Raw genomic sequence first — 20,088 nt, 5'->3', positions numbered from 1 at the left:
TAAGTCTAGGGTCCTGATGACCTCAGATGTTAAGTCCCATAGTGCTCAGAGCCATTTGAAACATAATCCATCATCAATAAACATTACCATCATAATCATCGTCATCGTTTCAGCGATTCCTTCTGAATCCCTACATTGTCCATTGTTCTAAATGCTCTTCTCATATCCTGCTATAAACGTGTACCTTTCCCCGTATTGAACATATTTGTAACCGATTTTATATTCTGGTGTCTCAATTTATCTAGGCGTGTGTGCTTCAGTTGTGTTCTAAGGCATTTCATTTTTGTGGCTTGTTTATGGTTACCGTCTTTCTGTCTTAATATCCACGTTTCATTGCCATATAAAATAGCCGGCACTGCTATCATCTTCCACAGCTTCTGTCGTGTTTCCATCGGCGATGTTTTCAGTGTTGTTCTAATAGTTCCGCACATTGTTGGCATCTTCGACATTCTTTATATCTCCATCGCAAGCGTACGAGGTATTACAGACTAAATAACTAAAAAGTTAAAAAAAATGGCTCTGAGCACTATGCGACTCAACTGCTGAGGTCATCAGTCGCCTAGAACTTAGAACTAATTAAACCTAACTAACCTAAGGACATCACACACATGCAAGCCCGAGGGAGGATTCGAACCTTCGACCGCAGCGGTCGCTCGGCTCCAGACTGTAGCGCCCAGAACCGCACGGCCACTCCGGCCGGCAACTAAAAAGTTCAGCATCTTTTAAGATTCTGTCATCCAAGCCATTGGTTGTTTGCCCTGGGATGAAATGGTTACTGATTTTGAGGCAGATGTTTTGAAGGTAAATCCTTCACCAACCGTAAGTATTAAATAAATAGCTCTTTGATAATTTCGTTCTGTGTTTCGCATAACGGCTACGTCTTCAGCGTGTGCTAGCATATGTGGAGTGGTCCTTTGTAACATAATACCAGGTGGTACCTACTCTTTCCCTCTCTGTAAGACATCGTCCAAAAAATGTTAAAAAGCTTGGGTAATTATACACACCCTTGTCTCACTTTCTCATTAATAACTATATTTGTGCCACTGTAATCAGATAAATTGAGACTAAGTAGGTGTCCTTGTATAAGCTTTTAGTACACGCTATTATGTGTTGAGAGAAGCACCGCTTAGCCACTGTATTCCTAACTTCATGCCCGTCTGACTGATAGGAAGCCTTCTCTACGTCCACATTTTGATTTATTTTCTGTATTAACTGTTTGATGGTAAAAACATTGACAATGGAAACTCTCCCGTTTCGAAAATCATTCTCTTCTTCCTGCAAGAGTGGCTCTGGTGTTGACTTTAACCGGGTGTTTAATACACCGGGGTACAGTTTGTACGTTGAATGCTAACAGCTCTGTTATATATAGTTTTACCTCTTTCGTCTTTCTTTAGTATAGAAGAAACAGCTGACGTTAATCATGTAGTCGGTATCCTAATTGTAAGCCAGCAGGTGTTTTATAAGTGAAGAAAGTGTAGTTTGTGGGAACGTCCCCAGTTTGTCAAGAGTTCTCTATTTATGAACTCTGGCCTTGCTGATTTAGTATTCTTCTGTTTTGTTACTATAGCCCCCACCTCTGAAAAAATAGGTAACTGAATATTTTTGTCATTCAGCGATTCCATCTTCAGTATTGGTAGAAATGTCTGCCTCAGGGTGTTTGCTGGCGTCTTATCAAGATGTAATTTAATATGGTCATCTATCCGCCTCATCTCCTACGTTTTCTTGTTGTTGTTGTTGTGGTCTTCAGTCCTGAGACTGGTTTGATGCAGCTCTCCATGCTACTCTAGCCTGTGCAAGCCTCTTCATCTCCCAGTACCTACTGCAACCTACACCCTTCTGCATCTGCTTAGTGTATTCATCTCTTGGTCTCACCCTACGATTTTTACCCTCCACACTGCCCTCCAATACTAAATTGGTGATCCCTTGATGCCTCAGAACATGTCCTACCAATCGATCCCTTCTACTGGTCAAGTTGTGCCACAAGCTTCTCTTCTCCCCTATCCTATTCAATACTTCCTCATTAGTTATGTGATCTACCCATCTAATCTTCAGCATTCTTCTGTAGCACCACATTTCGAAAGCTTCTATTCTCTTCTTGTCCAAACTATTTACCGTCCATGTTTCACTTCCATACATGGCTACACTCCATACAAATACTTTCAGAAATGACTTCCTGACACTTAAATCTATACTCGAAGTTAACAAATTTCTCTTCTTCAGAAACGGTTTCCTTGTCATTGCCAGTCTACATTTTATAGCCTCTCTACTTCGACCATCATCAGTTATTTTGCTCTCCAAATAGCAAAACTCCTTTACTATTTTAAGTGTCTTAGTTCCTAATCTAATATTCTCAACATCACCTGACTTAATTCGACTACATTCCATTATACTCGTTTTGCTTTTGTTGATGTTCATCTTATATCCTCCCTGCAAGACACTGTCCATTCCGTTCAACTGCTCTTCCAAGTCCTTTGCTGTCTCTGACAGAATTACAATGTCATCGGCAAAACTCTAAGTTTTTATTTCTTCTCCATGGATTTTAATTCCTACTCCGAATTTTTCTTTTGTTTCCTTTACTGCTTGCTCAATATACAGATTGAATAACACCGGGGAGAGGCTACAACCCTGTCTTACTCTCTTCCCAACCACTGCTTCCCTTCCATGTCCCTCGACTCTTATAACTGCCATCTGGTTTCTGTACAAATTGTAAATAGCCTTTCGCTCCCTGTATTTTACCCCTGCCACCTTTAGAATTTGAAAGAGAGTATTCCAGTCAACATTGTCAAAAGCTTTCTCTAAGTCTAAAAATACTAGAAACGTAGGTTTGCCTTTCCTTAATCTTTCTTCTAAGGTAAGGTCGGTATTGCCTCACGTGTTCTAACATTTCTACGAAATCCAAACTGATCTTTCCCGAGGTCAGCTTCTACCAGTTTTTCCATTCGTCTGTAAATAATTCGCGTTATTATTTTGCAGCTGTTACTTATTAAACTGATAGTTCGGTGATTTTCACATCTGTCAACACCTGCTTTCTTTGGGATTGGTATTATTACATTCTTCTTGAAGTCTGAGGGTACTTCGCCTGTTTCATACATCTTGCTCACCAGATGGTAGAGTTTTGTCAGGACTGGCTCTCCGAGGACTGTCAGTAGTTCTAATGGAATGTTGTCTACTCTGGGGGCCTTGTTTCGACTTAGGTCTTTCAGTGCTCTTTCAAACTCTTCACGCAGTATCTTATCTCCCATTTCATCTTCATCTACATCCTCTTCCATTTCCATAATATTGTCCTCAAGTACATCGCCCTTGTATAGACGCTCTATATACTCCTTCCACCTTTCTGCCTTCACTTCTTTGCTTAGAACTGGGTTGCCATCTGAGCCCTTGATATTCATACAAGTGGTTCTCTTATCTCCAAAGGTCTCTTTAATTTTCCTGTAGGCAGTATCTATCTTACCCCTGGTGTGATAAGCCTCTACATCCTTACATTTGTCCTCTAGCGATCCCTGCTTAGCCATTTTGCACATCCAGTCGATATCGTTTTTGAGACGTTTGTATTCCTTTTTACCTGCTTCATTTATTGCATTTTTATATTTTCTCATTTCATCAATTAAGTTCAATATTTCTTCTGTTACCCAAGGATTTCTACTAGCCCTCGTCTTTTTACCTACTTGATCCTCTGCTACCTTCACTATTTCATCCCTCAAAGCTACCCATTCCTCTTCTACTGTATTTCTTTCCCCCATTCCTGTCAATTGTTCCCTTACGCTCTCCCTGAAACTCTGTACAACCTCTGGTTCTTTCAGTTTATCCAGTTCCCGTCTCCTTAAATTCCCACCTTTTTGCAGTTTCTTCAGTTTTAATCTACAGATCATAACCAATACATTGTGGTCAGAGTCCACATCTGCCCCTGGAAATGTCTTACAATTTAAAACCTGGTTCCTAAATCTCTGTCTTACCATTATATAATCTATCTGATACCTTTTAGTATATCCATGGTTCTTCCGTGTATACAACCTTCTATCATGTTTCTTAAACCAAGTGTCAGCTATGATTAAGTTGTGCTCTGTGCAAAATTCTACCAGGCGGCTTCCTCTTTCATTTCTTAGCCCCAATCCATATTCACCTCCTATGTTTCCTTCTCTCCCTTTTCCTACACTCGAATTCCAGTCACCCATGACTATTAAATTTTAGTCTCCCTTCACTATCTGAATAATTTCTTTTATTTCATCATACATTTCTTCAATTTCATCGTCATCTGCAGAGCTAGTTGGCATACAAACTTGTACTATTGTAGTAGGTGTGGGCTTCGTATCTATCTTGGCCACAATAATGCGTTCACTATGCCGTTTGTAGTAGCTTACCCGCATTCCTATTTTCCTATTCATTATTAAACCTACTCCTGCTTTACCCCTATTTGATTTTGTGTTTATAACCCTGTAGTCATCTGACCAGAAGTCTTGTTCCTCCTGCCACCGAACTTAACTAATTCCCACTATATCTAACTTTAACCTATCCATTTCCCTTTTTAAATTTTCTAACTTACCTGCCCGATTAAGGGATCTGACATTTCACGCTCCGATCCGTAGAACGCCAGTTTTCTTTCTCCTGATAACGACATCCTCTAGAGTAGTCCCCGCCCGGAGATCCGAATGGGGGACTATTTTACCTCCGGAATATTTTACGCAAGAGGACGCCATCATCATTTAATCATACAGTAAAGCTGCATTCCCTCGGGAAAAATTACGGCCGTAGTTTCCCCTTGCTTTCAGCCGCTCGCAGTACCAGCACAGCAAGGCCGTTTTGGTTATTGTTACAAGGCCAAATCAGCCAATCATCCAGACTGTTGCCCATGCAACTACTGAAAAGGCTGCTGCCCCTCTTCAGGAACCACATGTTTGTCTGGCCTCTCAACAGATACCCCTCCGTTGTGGTTGCACCTACGGTACGGCTATCTGTATCGCTGAGGCACGCAAGCCTCCCCACCAACGGCAAGGTCCATGGTTCATGTGGCGGTGGGGGGGGGGGGGTACGTTTTCTTAAGAAACGAAATAATTCTAAACGTCTCGTTGATGTTTGTAACTGCGATAACTATGATATTCACAGTACTGCAGTCCGACACAAAAATTTATAACTTGTGTTCGTACACGTGCCGTAATTCATTTCTATGGAAAAATTCACCGTTTACCGAAGAAGGGAATGGATACTAATACATGTAATAAGACGTCCAGGAATATCTGCATAAGAAATGGAAGTAAAATTGAGACGAATTTTGGGGATGGAAAAACGTTAGAATATTTACGTCGAAGGACGTATGATGCAGTGTGCGGATAGAAAAGACTGCTGACAGGGGCTACTGAAAGCCATAAACAAACGTAAATTTTGTTTGTTATTATTTCAGATTAGAGTTCAGAATAGGACTCTTGCAGATGGATGTACTTATACCATATGATAGGTTACAACAGGGTGAGTGGCAAATATTAAAAGATTTTCGAAAGGAACAACGATATTTCAGGACGAACGAACAAGAATAGAGAGAAGCAGAGGTAAGACGCTAGTTACAAGACAGCCTGCGGCAGACAGCGAAAGAATGTCTGCTTAGGAGCATGAACTAACGAACTAGAGAGACAGGCCTAGACGATGACGTCTACCTGGAGAAGATCTTAAGTACCAGAGAGCGTAATTCAGAACAGTCTCTCTGCAGGCAGACACGGAAGGCAGTAGCGTGCTTTCTCTCTGAAGACTTCTCAATCGTTGTTAAAAGAGTGTTTTGCTATGGGTTTACTTGCATGTTCCGTACTCCCCTTGGACATTGGTACATGAGTTCTGAATTCATATATTATCACATGTATCTGGGTATAACAACTTGATATAGAATGCATAATCATATAAAGATAAAAAGAGACTAAAATTATTAACTTAAAAGATTCCGCGTTGCGACTGAAAACGCTTAGCGATCGGTAAAAAATGCTTAAGGATTCGAAACTTAATTAAATTAGCGAGGTGCAAGGTAGTGCTAGCGCTCTATTAAAATGCACAGTAGAGTTAGCACCATGTGAGGAGAAAGTGAGCCCCGTGTAGTTACCCGAGGACTGCGAGGAGACCGCGAGCAGCGTCGTGACGCCAAGCGTGGTGCGGCCCGGCACGGAGTCCACGTCCATCCAGAAGGAGACCCACGAGATGACGACGATGAGCATGGTGGGCAGGTAGCTCTGCACCAGGTGGTAGCCCACCGACCGCGACAGGTGGAACTCCGCCACCAGGCAGCTGTAGTTGCCTGCGCAGAGCGGACACCCAACTCACAACGTAACAACACTACAGCCACAAGTGTTTCTGTGTTTCGCCAGTCTGCAGGTATTACAGAAAATAATAAAGTCACTACCGAATCCGTGGGTTCCCAAATAAAATAGTCTCCCTCTCCCTCCCTCTCTCTCTCTCTCTCTCTCTCTCTCTCTATCTCTCCCACACACACACACACACACACACACACACACACACACAGGCACACACACACTCTATATCTGTATGAGAACAACAGTACTCAGAAACTTTACACATAGGAAGCTACCCCAAAAGCTTCATGGTATCCACTTGCTAATTATTCCAGAAATACACTCCTGGAAATGGAAAAAAGAACACATTGACACCGGTGTGTCAGACCCACCATACTTGCTCCGGACACTGCGAGAGGGCTGTACAAGCAATGATCACACGCACGGCACAGCGGACACACCAGGAACCGCGGTGTTGGCCGTCAAATGGCGCTAGCTGCGCAGCATTTGTGCACCGCCGCCGTCAGTGTCAGCCAGTTTGCCGTGGCATACGGAGCTCCATCGCAGTCTTTAACACTGGTAGCATGCCGCGACAGCGTGGACGTGAACCGTATGTGCAGTTGACGGACTTTGAGCGAGGGCGTATAGTGGGCATGCGGGAGGCCGGGTGGACGTACCGCCGAATTGCTCAACACATGGGGCGTGAGGTCTCCACAGTACATCGATGTTGTCGCCAGTGGTCGGCGGAAGGTGCACGTGCCCGTCGACCTGGGACCGGACCGCAGCGACGCACGGATGCACGCCAAGACCGTAGGATCCTACGCAGTGCCGTAGGGGACCGCACCGCCACTTCCCAGCAAATTAGGGACACTGTTGCTCCTGGGGTATCGGCGAGGACCATTCGCAACCGTCTCCATGAAGCTGGGCTACGGTCCCGCACACCGTTAGGCCGTCTTCCGCTCACGCCCCAACATCGTGCAGCCCGCCTCCAGTGGTGTCGCGACAGGCGTGAATGGAGGGACGAATGGAGACGTGTCGTCTTCAGCGATGAGAGTCGCTTCTGCCTTGGTGCCAATGATGGTCGTATGCGTGTTTGGCGCCGTGCAGGTGAGCGCCACAATCAGGACTGCATACGACCGAGGCACACAGGGCCAACACCCGGCATCATGGTGTGGGGAGCGATCTCCTACACTGGCCGTACACCACTGGTGATCGTCGAGGGGACACTGAATAGTGCATGGTACATCCAAACCGTCATCGAACCCATCGTTCTACCATTCCTAGACCGGCAAGGGAACTTGCTGTTCCAACAGGACAATGCACGTCCGCATGTATCCCGTGCCACCCAACGTGCTCTAGAAGGTGTAAGTCAACTACCCTGGCCAGCAAGATCTCCGGATCTGTCCCCCAATGAGCATGTTTGGGACTGGATGAAGCGTCGACTCACGCGGTCTGCACGTCCAGCACGAACGCTGGTCCAACTGAGGCGCCAGGTGGAAATGGCATGGCAAGCCGTTCCACAGGACTACATCCAGCATCTCTACGATCGTCTCCATGGGAGAATAGCAGCCTGCATTGCTGCGAAAGGTGGATATACACTGTACTAGTGCCGACATTGTGCATGCTCTGTTGCCTGTGTCTATGTGCCTGTGGTTCTGTCAGTGTGATCATGTGATGTATCTGACCCCAGGAATGTGTCAATAAAGTTTCCCCCTCCTGGGACAATGAATTCACGGTGTTCTTATTTCAATTTCCAGGAGTGTAGTAACACCATTTTCCTCAGATGGGTCAGAGTTGAAACAGTGTGATAACAATTATTGTTTTATTTCTTTCAACATTTTTCTTCAGTCTACGAGTAGTTGCTTTCCTTATAAACATCATTACGTTATTCGTTTACAGCAGGTGCAATGTATGCGAAAATCTAGAAGAAGAAGTTCATAAAACAGCAACATGTCTTTTGGCCAATCACAGTACTGCTCCAATGGAACAGTTCGAAAAGAGTGAAGCGTTTCCGTATTTTTCAATACGATGAGCGATGATGGACATTACTAAATCTGAAGTATAGCATAATGATTAGTTGTTGTGACTTGTTGATAAAATAAACTAGTAATTCTACTTTCGATATTAAAATGGGTTTCTTTATCCTTCATAGGATGATGTGTCATACTAATTTTGTAAACACCAACGTTACCTATAAGTAAGTTTTTCTTTTCAGGATATTTTTGGTAATGTATGTATTTTCAACATCTTCACATTTATTTTAATGCTCTTACTCATAACAGAGGCTCGAAACCTGTTACTGGGTACAAATACTCTTATCAGTTTCCTGTTACGTAAAAAAATCATGCGTACACGACGAGAGAACCGCCAACTCATAAACAAATTCTACACGAATTATACACTTTCGTTTTATAAAACTCAGAAGAACCTGCTACAAGACGATAGTCGCTCAATTTTGTACTCCCGAAACGAATCTATCACTGATGTGTAGACTAGCTTTGATACAACAGTGCCAACCAATACAGAAATGGTGCCATATCCTACCACACTTGAGACGAAATCATCGTTCTTAGTTACAGAGTAGAGGACAAGAGACTGTGCAGTTTAATATAAATGTGAGCATCTGGCTACTTAGAATTCAATATAAACACGACAAATTACCTCCGAAAAAGTTACATCTGCTGGGTTATTGGATTATTGAATTCCGTCACTGAGTGGATCTGAATAGCTCCCTCCATCACACACTCAAAACATTTCTCAAGGCGTTGGTTGAGTCTTCCACACAGAAACATTATACATGCACTGTCCAAAGTTCAGGTATGTTTCTTTACTGAGAGATAGAAAATGTATCACAAACTTTCATATACCAAAGGGAAATAAGTTGTATCTGCCTCTTTAAAATGTTCGGACATAGCATCTTATTTAGAGCATGGAGACGACCATTGACTGATATATCGCACGTCACTCCTGTCGACCACAGCTACAATAGCAGTGCGCTTTCGTTTTGCAGTGGGCAGCAACTGGGTGGCTCTGCCGCACGTCAGTCGCCACGCTGCCTGCGAGCACGAAATAAACAAAGCTGAGCACTGCCCTGTAACTCGTCCGTGGACTGCTGTCTCTCCGGTTGCTCACTATGATTACGCTTACAAATGAGTCTGCCACGATAACTCAACTCTCAACTTCACCGTCACACACCGAGATGGTCGATGGACTTCGTCGTTCATTGCAGTTCTGGGACGTTGACAATGGACTGGTGCACAAGTCGATAACTTATAAACCCGAATCGAAATTTGAGATGTAATTATATGATATACATTCAGTTAATTAAGTGCGCATGTCCGGAAATCAGTTATTACTGATAAGGATATGCATCTCGAAAATCATATAGATGACTAGCCGGTTCCAGCGACGTTGTGCGACGTCTGTTTTTCGCTGTATCAGAACGCATGACGTGAGACGATTAGTTGGGATACAGTTCAAATTTTACTACTTTCTACTCCACCGAACTAAAACCTTAGAATTAGTAATTGCAGCTATTATAGAAGAGGAAAGGAATTATGATAATGTAAAAAGACACACCGTTGGGTGGCTTGCGGAGTATGGATGTAGATATAGATGTAGAATGCTACATCTATCCCGCTCACCCTGCAACAAGGGCACAAAATGAAAAACATTAACTGAACTCAAGTACGAAGACATAAGGACGAACGTAAAGCCAACATAGTTTCAAAAACGCAGGTACACTGCCACGTGACTCATGCGCAGAACGCGTTTCACACACAATTTGTGGAGTACCGAAAATATACAACTAAAATCATCTCTTAAGGCAGATAAAAAATGGGATTACCTTAACTAAAGACAAGTTGTAGCCTTGTTTTTGAGGCACCAGTCGACAGTGTGACGGCCGTGCTGCCGGTTCAGATAGAGGATGACATGTGGATTACAGGTCCCATAAAGTGCCACAGCTACACATGTTTATCTAAAGCTTGAACAATCTGCGCAAGAGGATTCACTTCAGGCTCAAAGTGCAGAAGAATTCTATTCATAGACGCCGCATCATACGGGACATCGAATAACGCACTAGAACACGAAGTGTACGGAAAGCAAACGCACAAAGACAGGTATTGGTGAAGCGGAATTTCAGTATCTTCCCGTGCCGAAGAACTCAGTTATGTACTGGCTGACTCCTTGTACGCTGTATATAAGCGACGCTCACAATATAAAACATAGACTAAAAGGGTAAAGACAGCTACTTAGTTGTTGACTATAGCGTCTAATTGGTACGAAGAACTTTGACAACCGAAATTAATTCACCAAAGATTGTGCAGTAAATAGTTTAGAATTTTAGTCAAGAACGTTTACTATCCAATAAATCCACAGCGTTGAAGATACTCTTAGAAACATTATGTAAGAAAGTACAGATTGCTGCTATAAGAGTTTAGAATTTTTTGTGAACGATACATTTCGGCTAGATTGCCATCTTCAGACATGTTCATGTACGAGTCTCGTAACTTTCATAACTCGACGTTTTATCGTCGGATCTGATAGACTGACAGCATCTTTGCCCAGTTGTCAAATGGGGTGAGGATGATTTCAAATGGTTAAGTGATTTTATGTTTTACACCAAATGATGAAGCTTTAAAGTCTTCCGAAACCGGTGGTGTACACAATAAAGGACTTTATGTTAAACAACTGTGGTGGTTTCTTCATTTTACAAAATGGACGTATACACTTTCGACTGTCCCATAATCAGAACTCTTGGTGTATCAGGCGTGGTGAGCTGTTGCGTTTTGGTGTTTTTCTATATTCGTCCACCCACTGTAGATTCGTTAAATCAACACATGGATGTAACGAATCAGTCAGAGTAACGCGAGTGAAGAAAAAGATTAAAAAAATGAGACATTCAAACGAAATGCTGCTGTTATCATATGGTAATTAAATACGTAGTTGAGATAGAATTAGCAATGACCTTATCAATAAAGACGGAGGTCTTTGCCCAAATTCCGTTTGGAAGCCTGCCTTCTCCCTGGTGAAACAACAGAAGGACAGAGTTCACCCTGCTTGCTCACCCACTGATAATTAATGTTCACTGTAAATAACTTTTGATGTTGGTCATCTTTAGTTGTGTGGTGGCGCCAGCTGTTTCGGCTTGTATGTTCTCTCTCTGCATATCCCCTGAGTCCTGATGCTTTAAATAGCTTTGCTCGGCGCTCCATTGTAGCATTCCTACATTGAAAATGACGGGGTGCGCACCTGTAGTAATATCGGTGTTTTCGAGAACGTCATCCGGCTGCATTCCCGTAATTTATTTGACCATTTTACACGTCGGGAGAAAATGAAGTTCCATGTGGTTCAGTTGTATCTGTTGTAATAGTATTCCCGTCTACGGGATAATGGTAAGAAATAGACAGATGGGTTGAGAACGGGCTTCGTTTCTATTCCATCCATCTCCTTGACTCTTCCTCATTTACAGATACATCTTCCCTCTACCTTCTTCTCTCTCTCTCTCTCTCTCTCTCTCTGTTAGTCGCGCTGAAGCTGTCAGCTGCTGATATCTTCTAGTAACCATTCGAGCAACATGTCACTTAAATGACACTCCTTTTCTAATTTGGCTTTCTCATTACGCATTTGCCCAAAAGTACAGGAGCAGCTGTGTTGCTTAAGTCATTATCTCAAAAATAGTTCCTGACCATGGGGAAATTAATGGTTTCATTCTTTTACCTCCTGAGAAATCTCTAAGAGAACCTTAGGATGTATACAAATGGCAACCTACTACTTGCTTAGCTATGTCCTGGAAGCTGAGGTTCATAGATTTGCACATGATGAAAAATTTCGGATTTACAGTGTTCTTTCTCTACCTATTGCTAACCTCAGTCATTATTGCATATAAAACTTCAGCGCTCAATTTGATCCACTGTGTTCTTCAAGGTTTTTACCTCTACTCAGCACCCTGTGTGATTAGGAGATATTGCTTCCACACTAACCGTAATTCTTTCTGTCAACTTTCAATAAGAACTTTACAAAGAGTGCTTGAGGGTTCGCACAGTCATCAGGTTGTAGGGAACTGTCTACTACAGACGATGATGTTCAGCACCCCCGACACCTACCGAGGTGTCAACAGATTAGCGAAATTAACAATTTTTAATATGAACTGCACTATCTTCAGGCAGCCTTTGTACAAAGAGGTGTAGCGAAATGTAACTGAAACAATTCCTATAAAATTTACTTAAAAACGCCTCATTTTTCGGTGTCAGGAATTGTGTCGGCAAAGTATGTCACCCTAAATCCCTACAGCCAATATTTCGCAGTGTCCGCTAGATTCACGACCTGGTTGAGCTCCCCAATAATGCTATCGCGCTTTACCACATTATAGACATTACGGATGTCAGAGCGGTTTTGTGAACGTAGGTAAAATGACGAATATTATAAGCTCATGTATATCGGAGAACGGATAGGACATCACAAAGGATTAGTGGAAGTCGAACGTTTCATGAGCAGTGGACAGCTAAAAATAGTTTAGAATTCCAGGAGCTCACTCGGCCCACCTGATGCAGCAACAGAGAATAAGAGAAATCGTATAGATAGGATACTAACCGCACAACAGAAATGATGAGTCCCGTTACGACTTCCATCGATCAAAATATAAAACACTATATCTGTTTACAAGGAGGAAACTACTCAAGATCCTGGTTAAAATATACGAGTATACTGCCGTTCTGCATCGACGACTGTCTGCAGGAAAAAATGGCCAAAAGCAAGTTTCGATTTGAACTCATTACCTGTCACTGGCTTTTCTGTTAACAATAATAATAATACAATAAAGAAGAAGAAGAAGAAAAATAATTTCTTAGAAAACTTCTTTGATGTGTTATATTTATTCACTTAATTGTCACGCCCCGTCCCCACTTGTAATCTAACCTATTGTGGCTACTTTACATTAATTTATCATTAAGTTCTCATGTGATGCACCATTTATCTAAACATGTAAAGGTAGTAATACCCTTGGCTTATACACTTCAGGAGCACAACACGTTTCTTGTTGTACCTTGTTTCATTACATTTGTACATTTTATTAATTTTATTGTATAGTAATTCCCTCATGTACATCCTTTACAAGCTTTTTGTAAATAGGTGAACTAGATTTTTACGTGTAATTTAAATTACTCATTGTATATTTATACTTTCCAGAATTTTATAACCTCCATTTACGTGGCAAGTTTTAGGTTTATTTTCAGTCTATCTTCCATCAGATATAACAGTTTTAAGTTGTGAACCGAAATCCTCTGTTGTTTGTGCACTCATATTTAGGGTTTTATACATTGCAAGATATTTTCTTGTCTGTAAGTTTTCTTTTCACCTCATCGTCCTCCTTCTTAATTTTATCGCACCTCCACCACCCCTCTCCTTTAGTCTCATAGTTATTAGTTAATACATATTGGTACTTGAATCACCTTTTATGAATTTAGTAGTATTTATTGTCCATTGTATAAATTTTGTCACACACAGTGCTAGAATGTAGGCACAATACCATATGATTGTAGAATCAATCAAAATTGTCAACTATCTGTCTTAATAAATCTTTCTCTCTAAATAGAATCATGTTATATAAATACCAGAATATTCCAGTATTCATCTGAAAATTTTTAAAATTACCTACTTAATAGCTAGGTCTACTACGTATTTTTGACAGAGCTTTATTAAACTACATTGCCGTATATATTCATGCGCCTACGAATTTTTTGATACTGTACATTCTTTTTGCCTCTTCTGTGTGATACTTGTGTTCAGTCTAGCTCCTACACAGTATATGACGAAATGTTATTAGGTTCCCTGTGCACAGTCACTTTGTTAGCATATCATATTCACTGCATATACCATGTGACCTACGTTTCCTGTTACGTACTGCTTTTCTAGATGTATTTATCATGTTTTGGTTTTGAGATTCTTAAAAAAGGACCCTTGTCATGAAATACACGCTACATACTACCCTTACACCTGTTCATGTAAGAAATTTTTAATGAGTTCTAACTTTTAATTTGTCTGCTCGTACATGTTAACTAGTTCTTTGTGCGTGGATGGCAATATTCTCGTGTCACGGTTGAAGCAAAATGTTCAGATCTGTATTCTTTTCATTGATGGGTTATTTTACATTTAACTGTTATTCACTGGTTTTTAACGCTATGATCTGTTTCCTGAGATCTACATTTGCTATTACAAATCACAACCGTATTATTTCGTTACATGTATGAGTTTCTGTTACGATTCAGCAGGGGAGATGAAAGGGGTTACAGGGATATCATGCAGCCACACGCTACCATAACATTGGCAAATCCATAAATTAACATGCCGAGCCGATCCTTTGAAGATACGGACTAAAGGTCAAGAAAAAAGAAATATGAAAGGAAGCAGCCATCAAACAAGCTGGTTGCAAACCGTTGCATTTCAGTACAAACTTTATGCATTGCAGTATAACGCCACATTACAAACAAATGATTATATTTCTTGAGTGCACTGGGATAATACGGAGGAGTGGAATGACTAGTGGAAGATAGGAGGAGATCAGTTTGGGTTCTGGAGAAATCGAACACAAAGGAAGGAATAGTTACACAACCACTTTGAATAAACTCTGAAGAAAGCCAAACCTAAATTAAAAGAAACAGTATACTTAGAGTTAGCTTTCATCAGGTTCGACTGAAGTAAATTTTTTATAAAATTCAGTGACAGGATCCATAAAATATATCGAGGGGAAGGTTCTATACAACTGATACGGGAAACAGAATGTAGTTATGAGGGTAAAAAGACGTGAAAAGATGGAAGAATTTTCAATATGTAATTCGAGGAAGCAGTAAAATAAAGCAAAGACGTATTTGGAAAAGAGATTATAGTTCAGTGAAATAAATGAAAGTTTTCTGATGACAGTAATTCTGCAAGAGTGGGCGAAGGACTCGAAGATCAATAGAAATAGGTAGGTTCTTGGAAGGATGGTATAAGATGAACATCAGCAAAAGTAAAAGAAGGGCAATGCACCGAACTGCAGTTATATCAGACGATGCCGAATGAATAAGATTAGAAAACTAGGTACTAAAAGTAGAAAATGAGCTTTCTCTTCTTGCAGAATAATAACGAACAACAGTCGAGATAGAAAACATAGTGAAAGCAGGCTTTTCTGAAGAAGTAAATATTTGAACATGTAATATAAAAGTGTAGGCCTGCTTTCTGAAAGTATTTGTCTGGAGGGTACCCTTGTACCAAGTGATACTAGAGCTATACCCAACATATTCTGGAAGATAACGTAAGTTTTACAAACGTGATTGTGCACTTGAGTGCAGACCGTTATTTGGGTAGATCTTATAACTCATGAAGAGGTACTGAATCACACTGAGGAGAAAGGAAATATATTAAACCACCTGAGAAAAAGTAGGAATCGGCTAACTGAACACACATCTGAGGCGACAAGGGATAGTCAATTTAGTTATGGAGAACAGTGTGAATGGTAGTAGTTGCAGAATGAAGGCAACACATGTCTACAGCAACCAAGAGCAAGTGGATGTTTGTTGCAAGAGTTGTACAGAGGTGAAGAGGCTTGCACAGGATATACTAGAGGCGAGAGCTGCATGAAACCAGTCTTCAGTCAACAAAGAGAAATGATAGGTAAACATTTTTTTACAGAGTCTAAACCCGTTGTGCATTACGATGAAATTTATGGACATGTAGTCTGCCTGTGTGGTTTGATTCGTGAGACAAAGTCTGTCTTTTTCTGTTTTGTGATATGAATTTTATCCACAGTGGATGCTGTTCAACTCCGTGATTGTTGATTTCTAGGTTGTAGAAAAATTTCCGCTACCAGTCACGATCAAAGATTATTTATTTTTCACACGACTGGTTTAAGGATTGCGCCCATCCTCAGATGTTTATAAATTCACGTACCTGTTTATATTGCTGGAGATCACTGTATATTAAAAAAATTATTTGCTGGTGAATAAACAGGTACAAGTGGGACAGTTGTAAGGGGCAAGACAGCATTTGTCAAAAATATGTCTTTACTGTTCTGTTATCAATTCACTGCATATTTGTCTCGGTGAACGTGCAATTACCCGCAGAGGTTTCTTTTATAGCGTTAACTGGTTATGGTGATGTTTCTACAGTCAATGCTAATTAATTATCTCTACGTGTGTTAGATGACTACCTCATGAAAGACTGAAAGAAAACTTGAGATAATTTAATGAACAGAATGTGTCAATATGAATGATTTCTGAAAGAGTAAATCAGTTCGCAAATGAAAAGTGCGAAAGGGAGTTGTCATTTTTATTATCCAAACGTTGGAAAAGTTTCAGCGACATCTTAATGTTGGTTATGGACTATAAGTAACGTTCTAAGGTATATTAGAGTACAAAGTAACTTATTTTTCGTTCTACCCCGACTCACCTATTTGAAAGGATTCCTGACAATCAGACGCTGCAATCTTGACAATCTCGAACTGTGGCATACGTAATCCTTTCCCCATGATTACTGGATTTAAGGTTTTCCATTCAAGGCTCAGCTCCTCTATGGTTTTGGAAACTGTAAAGTGAAATTATTTTTTAATGCCGGTAACAGTGGCTAATGATTTGTTTTTATATATATTTAACTTAACGAAATGGAGTAAAGAAATATAAGTAACTGTGTGCATTTCATATAAATACGATCCCACAGTTGTTAAAAGTAATTGAATAGACTGAATCTATGTGTTTGTTAATGGAACGATCCAGGAGTGTACTGCTGGTGCATAGCGTTCGGCAAACAGACTTGTCGAGATAGGTACGCTGACACACTGACGTCCTGAGGGCATACGGCCGACTTACAACGCCTGCGCCTGTTGGCCGCACCGTACGTGGTCTGCACCCGAAGGCACCTGTTAGCAGCCAAAGCACTGACCGTGTCAGAGATTGTGGCCGGCGACGCCTGGCGTAGTAACCTGGCTGTGACTGCGTGGAAGCAGCCACTACGTCCGACCTCGCCATCAGCACTATCTTTCTGGTAAGTACACCTAGTGCTTATTCTCAAGACATGCTGAGAATATAGCCGCAGTCCCAGTTAACGCATTCGTAGTTGATGGGATACGTACGTCCACTAAATAACGCTCGGTTTTGAGCATTGAGACATCTATATCTCATCTGTCCGGTGATAGTATCTAGCGAGATCCTTTCGGAACTTGGAGAAAAATTGTACATTCCACTGGATGGATATATAGTAGACTGTTATCAAACTGGGTGGTGTGTGTCTATAGGATGTATAGTGTATTTGTTTCACGAGTAACATACCAAATCACTATCTTCAGTATTCCAACAATATCTGAAGTAACTGTTTTTCCTTAAACATCTCTGACATTCTTTTGAAACATCCCTACACACCTAAGTGATTATGCTGCTTTGTAGATAATTTGTTTGTAGTGGTATTTATATACTCCATAAAACTTAGCAGAATGTTAAAAACATTTTTATTATTATTCTGGGTTTACAATGTGAATACATTTTTCCAGCACCTATTCTAGATTACAGTAAGTCACTAATTATTGTTCTCCACTCTTCTCTATTTGTCCATAAATCTTCAGGAATGTTGTTCTTCCTCATTGTAGACTGAACTCCCTGTATCCATGTATCAGGTGGTCGTACCCTTTTTCTTCTTCCAATTGGTACCCAGTCGATTATGCATTTTGGTAGCCTTTCCTGTTCCATTCGTCTGATGTGTCAATACCATTTAAGTTGTTTGTGCTCGATGAAATCAATAATTGAATTTTTACATTTCATCTTGTTTCTGATTACTTGATTTCTTATTCTTTCTCGTCTTGATATTCTTGCTGAACGTCTCCAGAAATCCATTTCTGTGGCTAATAATTTTGATTTCAGTTGCCATTTTGTTGTCCACACTTCTGAACCATATGTAATAATGCTCCTAACTATTGTTTTAAAAATCCTTATTTTGTTATCAGTTGTTATGTGTTTGTCCCAGAGAATTCCATTCAATAAAGAGATTGTCGTCTTTCCAGAATTTATTCTTGATCTAATTTCTTTGTCCTGTTTCCCATCATTTGTAATTTTCACACCTAAATATTTATATTCCTCAGTAGCTGTTATTCTTCCCATCCCTTCTTCTAATATTAAGTCTCCATTCACTCCACCAATTACCATGTACTTTGTTTTATTCATGTTTACATTTAGACCTGATTTTTTATATTCTTGAATCAATTTTCTGGTCATATACTCTATGTCCTCATAGTCTTGGGCTATAATCAGTTGGTCATCTGCAAATTGTAACGAGTATATTGTTCTATCATTTATTGGTATTCCCATAGCGTGAAATTTTTTCTTCCAATTCTGTAAAGTTACTTCTGTATATATTTTATACAATGTAGGTGAGATGCTACATCCTTGACGTAATCCTTTTGTGACTTGGAATCCATGTGATAGATATTTACCAATTTTAATTTTTGAAATAGAATTTTTATATAAATTTTGAATTCAAAATGTTAAAAACATTGGTATGTTATATGTCAAAGTCATATTCAAATACTACGTTGTAACCTTGTGTGCGATATTTCAAGTTTTTCATGCCAGGAGAATAAATCTATTTTGGTACTGATTAGTTATACTTTTCTCCTTAATTTCCGTTGTGATAAACTCATCCTACAATTAAAAAATTATCTCTGAAAAACCTAGGCGCACATACATGGATGTAGTTAGGTTCCTGCGACATATGTCCCCTTTTTGCCAAATCGATCAACTTACAATTTTTTTGGTAGTGAAAGTTTAATATCTATCACGAAGGAAGGCAGTTTTTGACGTTTTACTTTCCATATGCATGCAAGTAATATTAACAATGAAAAGGTTAATAAGACTGTAGAAGGTGCTTATTTCGATGGTCTCACTAACGGCGCTTTTCCAGTATTTCTACATTTGTGCTGGAATTGGACTCAGATAATTATTGTGCCTTCTTGATACTATGAACCGGCAGTATACCCATCGAGTGACCGGTCAGTGATTATGCCGGGAGAAACTGAAGGATCGTATGTTTTCGTTAGGTGCTGTACGTTGATAACAACATATATTAACAATTAGATTATATTGATGTAGAGTAATGATAAGTTTTTGTTTAATTTTTGGCAGAGTTGCTTGTGACAACCAGAGTCTCTTGTACGTCAATACTACTAAGAATATTATTACGATTATGGAACAAGCTTAATGCCCTTACGTCAGTATTTCCTCTCATGAATAGTACTTACAGCTAGCAACCTCCATCGTGCACACTTGGCTGTCTAGTGGAAACTTTGAGAGATCCATCATGCAGGAAAACGTTAACTTCAGTCTGAAACAATGTGATAAGCCAATATCAAATGTTCAATGAAGTCATACATTTAAATTATGAAATGTCACATTTAATTACATACCATTATTCCTGTTGAAGGCATTTAGTCATAAAAATACTATTAAATAAGAAATTAAACTTTCTTTTCTGCAACAGTACACTCAATAAATTAAGAATGATATGAGGGTTGTATGCACACATGCGAGAATATTTTACTTTATATTTCGTGTACATCACGAGGAAAGGTAAAATATTTACAGTGATGTATGCAAAAGGAACCAGAGATACAAGCAGAAAATCATACAACCCCAAAACACTATGAGTATCCACTAATCCCTTAATACAAATATGTTGAAGCACATCAAGGAGTCACAGATGTGAAACACCATTTTGGCTGGTGTCGAATAAAAAAAAGTTACGAGCCCTCCAATTAGTACGAACTGCACTGCGTGCAGAGGGTCAAGAGTCTTGGGGGACCCTT

General features: G+C 40.3%; 1 protein-coding gene across 1 annotated transcript in view; it reads right to left on the bottom strand.

Annotated features, from left to right (window-relative positions):
* LOC126474444 (glycine receptor subunit alpha-4-like) overlaps positions 1-20,088 on the bottom strand; it is a 724,913-nt gene that overhangs the window by 98,944 nt on the left and 605,881 nt on the right. The window contains exons 6-8 of the mRNA XM_050101915.1: positions 19,525-19,607; positions 16,692-16,826; positions 6,080-6,271 (exon numbers count right to left, since the gene is read on the bottom strand). Of these exons, the coding sequence (XP_049957872.1) occupies positions 6,080-6,271; positions 16,692-16,826; positions 19,525-19,607 (410 nt within the window). The remainder of the gene's footprint in view (positions 1-6,079; positions 6,272-16,691; positions 16,827-19,524; positions 19,608-20,088) is intronic.

Source organism: Schistocerca serialis, chromosome 4 (assembly GCF_023864345.2).
Source record: "Schistocerca serialis cubense isolate TAMUIC-IGC-003099 chromosome 4, iqSchSeri2.2, whole genome shotgun sequence".
Classification (NCBI taxonomy): domain Eukaryota; kingdom Metazoa; phylum Arthropoda; class Insecta; order Orthoptera; family Acrididae; genus Schistocerca; species Schistocerca serialis.
This window is presented reverse-complemented; position numbering and strand designations above follow the sequence as displayed.